This window comes from Xyrauchen texanus, chromosome 31 (assembly GCF_025860055.1).
Source record: "Xyrauchen texanus isolate HMW12.3.18 chromosome 31, RBS_HiC_50CHRs, whole genome shotgun sequence".
NCBI classification, from domain to species: domain Eukaryota; kingdom Metazoa; phylum Chordata; class Actinopteri; order Cypriniformes; family Catostomidae; genus Xyrauchen; species Xyrauchen texanus.
Genome location: NC_068306.1, coordinates 14,156,913 through 14,173,446, shown reverse-complemented (window position 1 = coordinate 14,173,446; position 16,534 = coordinate 14,156,913). Strand labels below are relative to the sequence as shown.

At 38.4% G+C, this 16,534-nt stretch overlaps 1 protein-coding gene across 1 annotated transcript in view; it reads right to left on the bottom strand.

Moving 5' to 3' along the window:
* Positions 1-2,884: 2,884 nt before the first annotated feature.
* LOC127625144 (sarcoplasmic/endoplasmic reticulum calcium ATPase 2) overlaps positions 2,885-16,534 on the bottom strand; it is a 37,536-nt gene continuing 23,886 nt past the window's right edge. The window contains exons 7-20 of the mRNA XM_052100234.1: positions 15,265-15,350; positions 14,439-14,903; positions 9,643-9,731; positions 9,451-9,553; positions 9,158-9,289; positions 8,877-8,996; positions 8,542-8,760; positions 7,291-7,626; positions 6,905-7,125; positions 6,044-6,246; positions 3,871-3,956; positions 3,647-3,780; positions 3,414-3,531; positions 2,885-3,335 (exon numbers count right to left, since the gene is read on the bottom strand). Coding sequence (XP_051956194.1) covers positions 3,066-3,335; positions 3,414-3,531; positions 3,647-3,780; positions 3,871-3,956; positions 6,044-6,246; positions 6,905-7,125; positions 7,291-7,626; positions 8,542-8,760; positions 8,877-8,996; positions 9,158-9,289; positions 9,451-9,553; positions 9,643-9,731; positions 14,439-14,903; positions 15,265-15,350 — 2,582 coding nt within the window. The 3' untranslated portion in view covers positions 2,885-3,065. The remainder of the gene's footprint in view (positions 3,336-3,413; positions 3,532-3,646; positions 3,781-3,870; positions 3,957-6,043; positions 6,247-6,904; positions 7,126-7,290; positions 7,627-8,541; positions 8,761-8,876; positions 8,997-9,157; positions 9,290-9,450; positions 9,554-9,642; positions 9,732-14,438; positions 14,904-15,264; positions 15,351-16,534) is intronic.

The following is a 16,534-nucleotide window of genomic DNA, read 5'->3' as shown; positions in this document are numbered from 1 at the left end:
GATATGCACAACGAATGCAAACTGGCAAAAACTAAATAATGTGAATGTTTATAGTAAAAAAAAAAAAAATCTGTTTCTAATCCATACCTATCATATATCTTCTGAAGACATAGATTTAACCACTAGTCATATTGATTACTTTTATGCTGCCTTTATATGCTTTTTGGACCTTCATTTGTGTTCTGCAGGAGAAAGTCATGCACATATGGTATGGCATGAGGTTGAGTAAATGACAAAAGAATTTTCATATTTGGGTGAACTATCCCTGTAATACCAGAGGATGAACTTTAATTACACACAAAAGACTGGAGATAGACGCAAATGCAGGCCAAGGGCATTCTATTCTCCTGCTGACCATTACCAATTATTGAGGTAATTGCATAATATTATTTCTTGTTGGTTAGTATTTTTTTTCCCTAATTTCTTAAATAGTAGGAAAAGTTGTCACACTGCATCATTATGCAAACAAAGAGAGACAAATCATAGTTGTAGACATTGGTCAAATTAAACTGGCAAGTTTATTTGTAAAATTACGTGTATAATCATATCATACCATTTAGCAGCGATGTACACAGCAAGTTTAGGTATATAAATATAGATCAAATTATTTGGCTAATTACAACTGACGGCATGCATTATACTATATAATACATGGATATAAAACGATGACATTTTACAAAGGGAAAACAATTGCAACAAACTCTCCTTGCATCAGCTTTAGGCAATTGTAGATATTATATCTTCATGCAGAGTAGAGGACCAGTGATACAGCTTACTTGCTTTCATACACCCTGGTCATTCCATTTCTCTGTCATTAAAACAGACATGCACAACACAGAAGCCTGAGGGTTGAAGCGGAGTACAGGGAGGCAGATTTTTACCAAGCATTAACTGGCAATAAAGACATAAATGAAGAGAGAGGGATATTTTAATGTTTTAGTTGGAAAGTAAAACTCAAAAGTGCACTCTAAAATAAATATTTAGCAATGGGAGTATAACAGAAGTGTAGATAATTGTCAGTATGGTTAATAGTTGGTATGGCAAAAGGCAATGTCTAATGAGAAAAAAGTTTGCAACATTATTCTAATGACACTAAAGTTTTCATAAGCTTCTTTTTAATGCCAACACCCAAATTCAGTTCCTGAGCAAGTCAGACCACAGTGACCGGACCACTCTAATAAAAGCTAATGAAGTCTATAAATTTAATTCAGCTTAGTCAGAGGCAAGTTTGAAATGATACAAAGCAAAGGAAACAATCACCTGAAAAGGCTTAAGTCACAAAGGCAGATACAAAATTACATTTACCAAATATTTACGATATATACTTGTTAAAAAATTGAATGTATTGCAGTGGAATATACTTTAACAGTGTAATTTACTCTCAAGCAGAAATGGTCATGTGTTTAATGCAGCCAGAAACGGCATTAATCTTGAGGAATTGAGCCATTTTTTTTCATGTAGTAAGGTTGGTCTAATAGAGAAAATATTGTCAGAAAACTTGAGGCTTCAGGACATTATTGTAAAATGTGAGTTGAGGTGGAAAGGGCTCAGTGGAGGAATGTGTAGTGGCATTTACTTAATATGGAAGCCCATAGAGGCATTCCAATACCACAATTAGGTCATAGTCAGAGATATCCTTCCATTTCAGCAAGAATTAGTGTGAACTAAATACATGAAAGCTCTTTTTAATAAAAAAAATATATACCTTTTACCGTTCGGTATACAAATATACAGGCCTCTCCATCAGACTGGCTGGTGGTAAAGGAACAGGAGGCTGCTTCACAAAGAAGCACTTCCCAGCTGTCAATCTTGTGCTCAGGTATTTAATTATCTGTGTACATTAATTTTAATATTCAAGTATATTTGCTCCTTAAACTTGATGTGTTGCATCATAGGATTAGGACAGCTTGTAAAATGAACACACGCATTTTAATTCAAATGGTTCAATGAGTATATTTTGTAAAAGTAGAAAAAAAGTAGCTTAAACATTTGGTTTGCATTGTAAAATTCATGTTTTGAATGCAACACCTATACTTTTGACTGTTACATTTTCTACTCCTTTGTCTCAGACTTCAACCCCCCCATGAGTATTTTGTTAACATTCTCACAAGCCAATAGAGGCACATCTCATTTAGTTGTGTACAAGATGTGTAAAGTGTGGGTGGGAGACAATCAGAGAGAGAGTCTAGCCTGACAGTCCTGAGGAAGCTGTACTCTGCCTAGTGCGAAGAACTGGCTTTACTAATCAAAAGTGTCAGGCAATAATGGAAAAAAGATATGCATAATCAAATAATGGAAGTTATTACACCAAGGGAAAGACACACAAGTACAAATCAAAAATGAAAACCCACACACAATGCATGCAGCTTGCATAACATGCAGCTTTCATCCCAGGATTTGAATTGGTTAACGCATTCAAACATTCAGTCCCACACTCTTTCCCATGCTGCTTTGCGACACCATGCTTGTCCTTTGGCTCTGGGTGACATTCACCCCGAATACACAAAGGTAAACATTAGTAAACAATTCTCTCGCTCTCTCTCTTCAAAATGTACCACCCCACTATGCTCTTCGTTTAACCCCAAAAATTTATAAATTGGAATAACAAATGAACAACTGCCTAAAATAGTGTGAACCATCTCTAAACAAGCACTTATTTTTTAATTCAGCCATTTGACCACATGATATGGGGGGTTGTTTCTATATATATTATATAGAAATAACCATTATTCATACTGGTTTGAAATTAGATATATTAAGACATAACATTTCCAAATTAATGTTTAAAAAAGAAATACAAAACTGAAAAGAAAAAGGAAAAAACAAACCAGCAGGAAGTCCACAAATGTGCTAAGAACATTAATGGTTACTAATACTTCAAGACTTCAGGTCTGTGCCTTCTTAAACCCCACAGTACATTTAAAAAGCCATGTTTCTATATTACTGTTAAGTTTGTGTTAATCCGGTCCTTCTCGTACACATTCACTGTTGCAGAGCCACGCATTAAACACACAACCACATGTACACACGATCTACACATGGTGTGGATTTTGTGCTAATTTCAGTCAAGACCAGAACATTTCAGCCAATTTAGTGTCAGTGCTGTAGATCCACATCACTAGTGGGAGTGAAATGGCCACGAAGGACCAGGAGATGCCCTCGGTGCAGGCACTGAGGGAGCAGGCTTTGCCTGTGGACTTGTCCAGGTCTTTACTGGGCTCCAGGTAGTTTCTGGCTGCAAACTTGAGCACCTCATCCAGCAGGATGACTGGAAGGGAGATCTTCAGCACCATAAGCCACTGGGTCAAATTCAATGGGGTGATCTGGAAGATCATCTGTAGAGAAGAACCCAAGGCAGCTTTTGAGTTGCAAGCAATACAAAAAGAAAAATTACATACTTCTTTCGATCTTACCGGCAGGGGCTCCACATAAAGGATAAGGAAGTGAAGGGACATAGAAAGGCAGATGGCTCCGAGCAGCCAGACATTCTCCCAGGGAGGCATGCGGAGCAAAGACTGGTTCTCAGACACACTACAACAGGACACAAGAAAAAAAGAAAAAAGAAAACTGTGATTGGCTGCATATTTAATCCAATACTTATCAGTGGCAAATTGGGAGTTTATTGCAGTGCACTTCCAAGACTGACCTGTTGAGGGCGTTGCACATCTCAATGGTGACTAGCACAGACAGCGCCATGGTCATGGGATATGGAGACTCGAACACCTCACAGTTCAGGCCCTCAAACTCAGGGTTGTCTGGAGCACACTGCAGGAAGTGGCTCTGTAGAGATAAAACAGAAGCGAAATGTTATTAGTAAGTGTATGCGTTTGTGAGTATGTATGAGAGAGAGCGAGAGAAATGTGCATCTACCAGTTGGTAGAAGGACACCCTAGGCCCGTCCTCAGCAGCAACAAACCACCAGGCAGCAGCACCTACAGTAGCAGCACCAACATAACCTGTAGGGTAATATCGACAACATAAGTCAAATCCCACTTGCTTTGGCCACAAACATAGGCACCGTTTAAAAGTATGTATTAAAATTAATAGTTCAACCAAAAATGAAAATTTGCTGATAATTTACTAACCCACAGGCCATCCAAGATGTATCAGATTTCCTTTCTTCATCAAAAAATAATTTAAGATTTCATTTCAGACCTCCTCCTCTAAACAATGCAAGTTAATGTACTCTGTGAATTTTTGACTTCTTCAGTTTGTGAAGCTTATCTTCTGTGATATCACCTGTACCATTGATCTCACTGTGTAAATCCTGTGAATCTCAGTAAATGCTCTCACACTTGGTTTCACTAATTACAACTTGTTACAGCTTGATTTCCTGACAGTCATATAGCCTATATATTTCTGGAAAAGAAAAAGCACAAGAAGATAATGCAATGGCATTGCTCCGAAATAAAGGATGGTTATTTACTGCAGTAATGTTTTTTATAATTATTTGCAAATCATTTTATTCACATTTACAAGATATGTAAATGATATGAGTCACCTTTGATGACGTGTTCAGATTTTGAGGGGAGGAGCTATGGTTTAACGTACCCCGGTAACGCCGGTAGCAAATTTTCAAGATTTTATTGCGGTAACCAGTATTAATGCGTTATTGTATTACATTACAAAACAGGTTGAAAGAAAAACCTCTTATAATTTTTCTTAATGACAAGTTTAATTGTTTTTTAAAACACAAAAAAAGTTAATTAAAAGATCAGAAAAATTAATAATTAAAAAACACCTTGAACATAAACAAAATGAACAGTTAAATAATATAACACACAAAAATAAACTGTAAATAAATATTTGAAAAAATATAAAAATCAATTAAGTGGTCACTTCGGATTTTAATCTTTTAAAGGGAGAATAAAAGGGTTCTGAGCATTGCTCCTTAGACCACGGTTTGTTTGTTTTTTGCTTCTCAATCGCCTTAATATAAAATATTTATAAATAAAAATACAATTTGCCCTCCATAAAGTAATTCTTATCAGGCCCTTAAACTGTATTTTGCATTAAACACTGATCAGCCACGACATTAAAACCACCTGCCTAATATTGTGCAAGTCCCCCTTGTGCCACCAAAACAGCGCAGACCTGCATCTCAAAAGTATAACCAAGAAAAAAAAACACTTATATACTAAATACATTTTATTAAAGCAAGCCTAAATATCTTAAATGTTGTTTCTCAAGTAAATGTATTTTGTTTTTTTTAGACAATTTTAAATGGAAAACAAGAGAAATAAAACTTGATAACAATAGGATTTTTTGCAGTGAATTTCTTTACACAATTAAACTTAATATAAAAATTTTTTTCCCCATTTATTCAGTGAATGTCTTTGAGGTATTATTTAAAAGACGATTTTGTCCTCTTTATTGTCAGTAAGCACGTTTAATCCAACCATATAAGTCGGGGCACAGGCTGAATAATCGGTTAAGAGCTAATTATTAATCTTTGCAATAATCGCCGAAAAGTCGAATAATTGTTAGTTGCAGCCCTAGTTCACATCAACCATGGAGTGTGGCATGTTCGTTGGAGCCAGAAGGGCTGCTTTGAGTATTTCTGTAACTGCTGATCTCCTGGGACTTTCAAGCACAACAGCCTCTAGACTTCACTCTGAATGGTGCCAAAAACATCCAGTGAGCAGCAGCTCTGTGGATGGAAATGCCTTGTTGATGAGAGAGGTCAATAGAGAATGGCCAGACTGGTTCCAACTGACAAAGTCTACAATTGTGGTGAGAAGAAAATCATCTCAGAATGTTACTCTGAGATGCAGATTGGCGCTATTTTGGCACCACGAGGGGGACCTACACAATATTAGGTAGGTGGAAAATAAATAAAATAATAAACCTTTGAGATTACACATTTTTACCATTGTCCCATATCAAACAGATCACCTAAAAAGCTTCTTAATACCAGGTGTACACGGCAATAATCTCTATACAGTCCGACAAGGCTAAAGGCTTGCTCACCACCCTTAATTACAAATATGTTTAAAAAAAAGGAAATAAATAAGTAAATAATCAAAGCAAGTGGTGCACTCACAGCCAATGGCCAGGTATCTGAAGAAGAGCCAGCCAGAGATGAGGGGCTCTCTGGCATTGCGAGGGGGTTTGCTCATGATGTCAAGGTCAGGTGGGTTGAAGCCCAGCATAGTTGCAGGCAGACCATCAGTCACCAGATTCACCCAAAGCAGCTGAACTGGGATCAGAGCCTCTGGGAACCCTAAAGCGGCAGTCAAGAAAATGCTGCCAGAGAGAGAGAGAAAACACGCATTGCGAGTTATGTGATTAGATAACCAATTGGAATAATGTCAAAAAAACCTTGGCAGGGTTTGCTCATTGTAAGGGATAAATTTCACTATGCTGTCATTTAGATAGTATCGCTTCTAGAATGGAAACTAAACAAGGGCAAAAACAAGATTAAAAAGAAATGGAATTTCTGATTAAAAACAATATCATAGGGACTCGTGATTTTACACCATGAAATCAAAAATAACCCTACTTACTAACTTAATACACAATCCTGGTCTTATAGTGTACAATTTATCAGTACGTTTTTCCAAAGAAATATATGTGTGTTTTCGCAATATTCCTCAAATATAAATGACATGTTCTGCCTCTGATATGAATTTCCCTTTCAGCTGACATCACAGACCTCTTATATTAAACCCCTCCCCTCCAATCACATGGTTTTACCCAAGCACTTTCACTTATAAAATACATCTACATTAGTTTTGTAAAGAAAAAAAAAGAAAAAAACTCTGAAATACGTCAAATAAAGTAAAACAGGTTGCACACACCATTTTATGTTGACTTCTATTTGAAGTAAAATGTTTAATGTGGACGTGCCAATGAAAGAGAGAATTTCAGAATGCTTAATGTTAGAAAGGGTTGAGATTCTTACCAGACTACCTCGCCGACATTTGAGGAGATGAGGTAGCGGATGAATTGTTTCATGTTGTTGTAAATGGCGCGACCCTCTTCCACCGCAGCCACAATGGTAGCAAAGTTATCGTCAGCAAGCACCATCTCGGATGCAGTCTTGGCCACCGCCGTGCCTGAGCCCATAGCAATGCCGATTTCAGCCTTCTTCAGAGCAGGTGCATCGTTCACACCATCTCCAGTCTGTAGGAATGAAAATAGGATGGCAAGTCAATAAACAGAGAATGATTATAATGATATACATAAAGGGCAAATCATTCCTCTTAACAGTCAGTCATTTTACATAGACTTCAAAAGCAAACAAGCCACTAGAAGATCTTTCAATGAGGACTCATTATTTCAGTTTACCATGGCAGTGATCTCATCATAGGACTGGAGGAACTCCACAATTTTGGATTTGTGGGAGGGCTCGACACGGGCAAAGCAACGTGCAGTGAGTACTGCCTCACGCTGAGTAGCGGGAGACAGATCGTCAAACTCTCGTCCAGTGTAGGCCATGCGCGAGACATCGTCATCCTCGCCAAAGATGCCAATGCGTCTGCAGATGGCAACAGCTGTGCCCTTGTTGTCGCCAGTGATCATGATGACTCGGATGCCAGCCTGCCGACAGAGTTTGATGGAAGCTGCCACCTCGGCTCTGGGGGGGTCCAGCATGCCCACACATCCCACAAAGGTCAGGTCAGTCTAAATAAGGAAGAAAAGGAATTGCAATCAGTCATGAAAATTATTATAAAAATGAGATACAGATAGTTCTGAATCTAAATTCGAAATGGATGAGCCGCATTTGAAGCCTTTGTACAAATGCCGATAAATGCACACCTGTATCTACTAAAGTTGAATTCTGTATTAATTGTGAACATCTGTAAATGGTCTACAGCTAGGCTGTTTATTCTAATTATTCTTAAAGGAATAGTTCATCCAAAAATGAAAATTCTCATAATTTACTCACCCTCATGCCATCCCAGATGTGTATGACTTTCTTTCTTCAGCATAACATAAGCAAAGATTTTGAGACAAATATGTCTCAATTCTGTAGGTACATATAATCAATGTAAGTGAATGGTGATCAGACCTTTGAAGCTCCAAAAAATAAAAAAGAATTCCTTGGTGATCAGACCTTTTTGTAGCTCCAAAAATCACAATTCACTTGCATTGTGAGGACCTACAGAGATTAGATATTTTCTAAAATGATTTGCTTGTGTTCTGCTGAGTAAATGATGAGAGAATCTTAATTTTTGGGTGAACTATCCCTTTAATGATAAATTTAACGGTTTGTTGCACACTGGTCTTTTTTTATTACACTGCATCATGTCTAAGAACACCCCTTACTCATGGAAAAATATTTGTAATGCACAGCCTTAAATGACTTCTATTATATTATTATATTAAATTCAAACTGAAAATTGAATTATTAATTAAATTGAATTAATTTCTAATCCAAATCTAAATGTTATGAGACATAAGATTTGTAAGCATCCCACAAACATTTCAACTAGTATTTTTCCATTTGTTTAACTAAATAAAACTGTACAAGTTGTGTTACAAGTTGCAATATTTGCAGCGGTGGCGCACACTCTTCGAGTGGGGTATGCTTCTTACCTCATACTCAATAAATCGGCTCGAGTCCTCCAGTACCATGCTCTCTTTACTCAACGGGTTGTCTCGGGTGGCCAGAGCCAGACATCGTAGCATGTCGCGTCCTGTGCCGTACTCGCGGATCACAGACGTAATCTTCTCTTTAATGCCTGCTGTCAAGGGTACCTTATTTCCACCCACACGGATGTGCGTGCATCTGTCAATCACCCCCTCTGGAGCACCCTGCACCCAGAAATCGTATGAGGTTAATGAACGTGCAGGCACATTGTTGTATCACAACACAAGGTGAAATAGTGCTGTGTGGCACAGACAAATAGAACACTGAAGAGTGACGTTACCTTAACGAACATCTTGCCAATGGAGGAGTGATTTTTGCTGGGAGTGCAGTAGACTGACATGGATTTCCTGTCTCGTGAGAACTCCAGAGTGAACTCTTTCTTCATCAATTGCTTGATGACCTGAGAGAGAGAAACATACACTCGCGAATAAGAGTTGCCATAACATCACAAACACAAAGGTGTTATATGTAAATAAATGTGCAGCTCTATGGCCTCACAACCCACTAGGGTTACTACCAGCTAAAACTCATTGACATTGTTGTTGGAAATGTCTGACTTACAGAGTTGCATCCATTCGCCCTCTCAACTTTGGAAAAGCTCTTCAAATCAGTGTCGAACACATTCATTTTCTCCACCAGACATGTGAGGGCAGTCTCTGTGGCTTCTCCCACTTTCTCATACACATCTTTGACCTGATAGACACAGAGGTATTACTTTAAAACAAATTGTTGCAAGACAGTTAAAGAGCTGATTTAAACTGAACTGCATTGCTGCAATAACAATTTGTATCCAAATAAAAAAAAAATAAAAAAAAACTAGTTTGAGCAGTTACGAAATGTTAAAAATCACAAACCTCATTGTAATCCAGAGATGAGTCATTGCACAGAGCACAGATGGTGGCCATTTCAACCAGACCATCATACTGGGAGCATTGCACAGGTTTACCCTCATGAAACCTGGAGCCAGTAATTAGAAGAGGATCAAAAGAAGTGTCCCAACCAATATGAGATGCATTTGTGTGCATGCAAGTGGCATTGAAACTTACACTTGTCCTTCAGGGGCGTATGTGGAGCCAGTAATGGTAAACTCTTTAAGGGAACAGCTTTTTCCAACTGCCTGATCAACAATGAACATCTGAAACAAACAAAAATATGTTTTACACTACTACAATCACAAAATAGCACTGCAAAGTGACAGAATTGAAAAACTCCCACCTTCCACTAATCAACCAAACAGATAGTCCCATACTAAACTCTCGCTATTGGTTAAAGGGATAGTTCACCCTAAATTGAAAATTCTCTCATCATTTACTCACACTCATGCCAGCCCAGAGACTTTCTTTTTTCAGATGAACAAGGCGCTAGCCTGCCATTCGGAGAAACTTGGGGTTCAGTGTCTTGCCCAAGGACACTTCGGCATGTGGAGTCATGTGGGCCAGGAATCGAACTGCCAACCCTGCGATTAGTGGCCGACCCGCTCTACCACCTGAGCCACAGCCACCCCTGACAAAGGACAAAAGGCAGCATCCACACAACTCCAGTGGTTAAATCCATCTTAAGAAGCAATATGACAGGTGTGGGTGAGACATAGATCAATATTTAAGTAATTATTTACTATAAATTCTTCTCTTGCCCAGTAGGTAATGATATGCATGAAGAATGTGAATCACTAAAAAAACAAAAGAAAAATAATATTGATCCGTTTCTCACCCACACCTATTATAATCACTTCTGAAGACATGGATTTAACCCCACTGGAGTCATACAGATTACGTTTATGCTTCCTTTTATATGCTTATTGGACCTTCAAAGTTAGGGTTACCATTCACTTGAGTTGAATGGACCTACAGAGCAGAAATATTCTTCAAAAATCGTTGTGTTCTGCAGAAGAAAGTCAAACATCTGTGATGGCATAAGGGTGTATAGATGAGAGGATTTTCATTTTGGGGTGAACTGTCCCTTTAATCCAATATAGATTTGTCAGGTTGGTCAGCAAACTCAAAAGCGCAATGTTTTGAAAGTGCTACAGATCCATAATGTTTAAATTGTTCAGGGAAATAAACCAATTACTGGCTTCCCTATAGTTTTCTCTGAATATTAAGTTGGGATAGGAGAACTTAATAAAAATAATAATAAAAGAAACTCTACCAGCAGGTGGCAGAACACTCCACCACAAAACATCTCTACATACAGATGTTTCAGCGCAACTTGTGAAAACAGCTCTACTTACCTGACCTGAATGTACCAGTCATACAAATTGTAAACACTTGCTATATAACACTCACTTAAGGTCGTAAGCACTTTAAAATTCTCCAGAAAGCCCAAACATAGGCAAATGAGCATTTAGGAGTTTATAAACCACAGAAGACAATCACATACCCCGGATAGGGTCGGAAAGGGAAAAGAACAAAAGAGATAGAGTGGGAAGGTTGAGGTGAATAGAGTTACTGATTTAATGCTAGGGCCCAGTGGACAACAGCAGAGAGACAGTAAAACAGGACAGTGTGTGGAGACAGAGAGCCACATGCATTTTAATGAGCACTCACTAATCTTTAAGGCAACATGAACAGTGGAAAAGCCATTGTTAGCATAAAACTCTAAATTTATTGGTCAAACTCCCACACATTTGCCTATAGCACTCTTAGACTATACACTCGCATAAAACATCTGTAATTTTGAGCCATCAGAGAGTGAGGAAAAATGATCTGAAAGAAAACAATCCAAACTATACATATACATTTTCTGAAGAAAATGCAAATGGTGCATGCCCATGCAAAACCCCACCATTATACTAGAATATTGTGGGTGGTTGCCAGGGTGTTGATATGTAGTTGCTAGGGTGTCTAAGAAACTGCTTTGTGGCACAAGTAAAGAGCCCATCCAAGTCTATGATATTCTGGGTTAACCTAAACATAGCTTGGGTCACTTAATACAAATCAATGGGATTTGTTCACCAGGTGCATCAATTCAAGCATCATAAGTCTGTTTGCTTTTGAAAAGTAACCGCATACATCCCCTCAAAAAGCTACACAATTTAAAAAGTTTCATTCATGTCTGTAGCACAAAACAGTGAGGGAGAAGTTTAATACTTAGTATTAAGGATTTAAACAAACCCCTAGTATAGGAACAGTAATTTGGGCTGAAACGATTGGTCGACGTTATCGACAACAAGTTGTTGTCAACAAAATATTTTGTTGTTGAATAGTCGTTTGATCTCATTTAACAACACAGGAGATCATATGAAACTCTAACGATGACGCGAGAGAGGAGCACAGCAGCTCGCGTCTGACTGAGGAGAGGAAGAAAACATGTCCAGATGCACTCTAAACTTTCCAAACAGCTTCAGGTGATGTAGAAAATATAATGGAATTATAATGGAAAAATGCTAAATAAGGAAATACAGAAGCACAGTCATCGTAAAATAAAGCAGAGCCGGATCTGGCATTCCACTTAAGCAAAACCTGCATGTCATAGCATCTATAAAGCAAACAACCTGACATTATATCTTTAATGCATCCTTTATTAAAGTTCAAATAATAAAGGAAGTGCATCATAAACTACAAAAATGGCATTTCTCTGTGTGGTCAGCGCCACCTCTGAGAGTCGCATGAAGGGGGAGAGATTGAAACTGCACCCGAATGAGGCACCCTCTGGCGCTTGGACGCCCATCCCTCGTGTGCATTTGCTGTAGCTAGATTAACAACATGATGGATTGCGACGTATTGAACCATAATATAGTGTAGCCTTTGTGTCATGTGATCTTATTGTGAAGTAAATCGGAGATACGCAGCTCTATTAAGATGGAGTTTGTTTTTGTGAGTTAAAGATGGATGGAAGTGAAAATAAAAGGTGAGAGTGTAGTCTTAGCCCATTATACACTGCAACAAAGTTTTCGATTAGACTTTTTTGGCTTGTTTTCCCAAAATAATATCTAAAACTCCTTTAAAACAACAGAGTTTTATTGGAGATTGATGAATACAATATTTCATATTTCAATATTTTAAAATATCTAAAAACAGCCTACTTAAAACAAGATACATTTACCTGAAAAGCAACATAAGATATTTAGACTTGCTTTTAGAGAATGTGGAAAACAAGACAAAAATCTTGATTACAATAGGTTTTTTTGCAGTGAATTTTTACTGAATTAAAAAAGGTACTTTGTTTTCTTGGAATTAAGTGAATGTCACTTAGAGATATTTTTAAAAGATGATTTTGTCCTCTTTATTGTTAGTAAGCATGTTCAATACAACCTTTTAAGTATAGGCACAAGCTGAATAGTCTGTTAAGAGCTAATGATTAATCGTTCCATTAATCAACCGAATATTTGTATAATCCTTCTAATAATCATTAGATTAGTCGATTATAAAAACAATCGTTAGTTGCAGCCCTAACAGTATTATAGTACTAGCAATGCTTTGCTTAGAAAACACTACACTACTAACCTAAATTACATTCCTTCTGCTGAAACACAGCTAATTTTAGATGCAGTCTTTCCATATAGTATTATTTTAGACCGTAAAAGCAAACTGTACATATAGGGTAAAAACTGCTTTGGTTTATCCACATCCAGAGTATAAATCAGAATAAAATCAAGCCTTAAAGTCCATTAAAAGAGGAAGAGGAAAAGCAAACCTGATACTAAATTTAACCATTCTACTGTAGACGTACAGCAACCAGATAACTGAAATCTCTTCAGCTCAACAGTTTCAGCAGGTCCACACATTTGGCTTGTGAATGTACAATAGAACAGCCTAAAGCAAAGGCACTGCCAAGGATCAGAGAGAGGTCTCTCACACAAGGTCAGTTATGCAAGACTACTGCAAGTAACTGACTACTGCATATTGATCAGCACTCACAGCAAAGGTATGGAAGAACAGAAGTAGAAAGAGGGGGATAGAGAGATGGAAGAATAAGAAAAGATATGATTGGAGAAAAGTATGCAGAAATGACGTGGGGGGGAAAACGAAGAAGAATCAAAATGAAAAAGAGAAAAAACAGAGGAAACACTGAGGCGTTCACGGGTGGTCTAACACTAGGTCATCAGTATCTTTGAAATTACAGTTTTGATTTAAGGGATAGTCTACCCAAAAATGACAATCACCAAAACCCTATGGCTTTCTTTCCTCTGTGGAACACACAAGGACATAAGGTAGAATGTTAGCCTCAGTCACCATTCACTTTCATTGTATGGACAAAAGATGCAATGAAAGTGAATGGTGAAAGACTAGCATTCTTCCCAACACCTCTTTTTGTACTCCATGGAAGAAAGGCATAAGGGTTTGGATTTGAACAATATGAGAATTAATAAATAACAGATTTTTTTTTTCTGGGTGAACTATTTCTTTAATCATGGTGAAATCACAGCCACATGGTTTAACATTTTCCCACGACTTTAGTTTGAGGCCAAGATAAAAGGCACATACTAATGCTAAATCAGACAGCATGATGAAGCTGTCTTTTATATTCATGAGCATTTTTCAGCCAACTCTCTATTCAGTAATATAGCTCCTCCAAGTTCTTGGCTGAGGTCCAGCCCACAAATTACTAAACAATAACAGACTTACAAATTATGTTTAGCCCATCATTTCATTTCTTGGCAATTGTAATAGCCATGGATGGAAGTTATTATTTCCTCTTTGACGAGCCCTAAAGCTGCTCGCTAAAGATGTTGTAAAAACGGATGCATCCTTATACAACACTTTTCCATTGGTCAGAGGCCAACAGTAGCACACCACTGACAGTCCAGATCTGGATCCAAGATTGGTACATAATACAACATATTGACTCCTAAAACGGTGCCCAATGCCACTGGTTATTATATTATTTCAAGCATTCTCACCCTGCAAACTGACATCTGATTGGTGGTAAGAGTGCCGGTCTTGTCAGAGCAGATGACTGAGGTACAGCCCAAAGTCTCCACGGAGGGTAGAGAGCGCACAATGGCGTTCTTCTTGGCCATACGACGGGTACCCAGAGCCAGGCAGGTGGTGATAACGGCAGGCAATCCCTCTGGGATGGCAGCCACCGCCAGTGCGACAGCGATCTTAAAATAGTACACAGCCCCGCGGATCCATGAGCCACCATGAACGGGATCGTTGAAGTGTCCGATGTTGATGATCCATACGGCGATGCAGATCAGTGAGATGACCTTCGAGAGCTGCTGGCCAAACTCATCCAGTTTTTGCTGCAAGGGTGTGCGCTCCTGCTCAGTGGATGCCATCTCATCACGGATTTTACCGATCTCAGTGTTCACTCCTGTGGCAACCACTACGCCTACTGCCTTGCCTGCAGCAATATTGGTACCCTATAAATATAAGATTGTAGAAGAGATTTAGGGCACTTGACTTGACTTGACTGTTCACAGTGATTTCTTTTTTTTAACATTGCTGTGTGGTTGTTTGCCTTGCTAGATGGTCAGTCACTACAGTTTTCTGGTTGGCTACTTAAGGTTTAAGGCTTTTCAAAGTATATGCAATAGTAATGCTTGCATTAGCAAGTACTACTAGTTAAAAGCACAAGCAACATGGTACAAGCCAACAGCCATCAGAGTGTTTTTGATGGAATTAGTGTCTTATACAAAACATCCTAACATATTCAGCTCAAGTTTGAAGCACTACAAAAATATGGTGTTGGCAACAGTCGTATGAGGTCAAGTCTTGACTTACAGAAAAGAGCATGTTCTTCTTGTCCTGGTTCACCGCGCGAGGGTCAGGAACAGGGTCTGTATGCTTGATTACTGAAACAGACTCTCCTGTGGAAAAAGGACACATAAAAGGAGGGTGAAATGCAAGTTCTCACAAACCATTACAATCCTCATTTGAATAAATGAGGATTGGGTTAGAAGTACATAAAGGCAGCTCAATGTACTTGGACATGATGGGCATTTGTGTAATTGCTTGAATGGTTTTGGTTCTGTTGGAATGGAAAAGTACACAACACCAACAAAAATAGCCATGGATGGAAGAGCCAAAAAGACTTGGAAAGTTGCACAGACAGTTACCAATTAAGGCAGTGAAGACCTGACTCCTACAAGGAGCGCTTCCTGTACTTTCACCCAATTTGTAGTCAGCCGACTTCTCTTTAAAAGTTAAATGCATTGATCCTTCTACTAAGATGCCTAATTTTCCACCTCAGATCAAACACTGAACTGGCTTTATATGGATGCCTCCTGCTGTTGTATTTTTTCTGTACAGCTATCTAATAATCTACAGCTACATACCAAAGTTGGGAGTTTGTAGGCTGAAATGAATGTTATAAGAAAAAGATACTGGGTATTGCCAGAAACATTAAAGGATGAGACGGCCCGGGTCACTCGTATACATACGAATGAGAAAAATCCTAAGTTTAAATATGGCGACTCTAGGAATGAAAGTCCCACCTTACAATAAAAAGAACCAATCAACTCTTTGATAGAGAAATCGCCTGTCAGAAACATAACACACATGCGCATTAGCTGGGCCAGTTTTTTTTGTACATGATTTGAGCGAAAGACAGATGCGTTTTGGTGATCCGATCACCAAAAAATGCATGTGTCCACATCGCATTTGAGGTGTGAATGCTATCTGTCCTGAATGTGTCCCATACAGCAGTGAAGCCCCACCCCTCACCTGTCAATCAACTGCAGCACTAAAACAAGAGTTTGAACTTTTAAAATGAAATAACCATCCAATCTGAAAATTTGAAAAGGTGTAAGCATGAGAACTTCAAAGATCTTCTTCAGTGTGCCAGATATAAAAAAATGCAGAGACACTTCTGGAGAAGCAGACACATCTGAATCTCAGGTTAATAAAGGAAATCCACAAAAATAACAGATAATTTTGCTTGAAATGTTGCGTTTTGCTTTGATTAAATTTCAGCAGCATATGGGAGAAACGGTGCACCCTTTTTTCCTGCGCATTCTTGGTCTTTTCTGACTTTGATGCACTTTATTCTCAT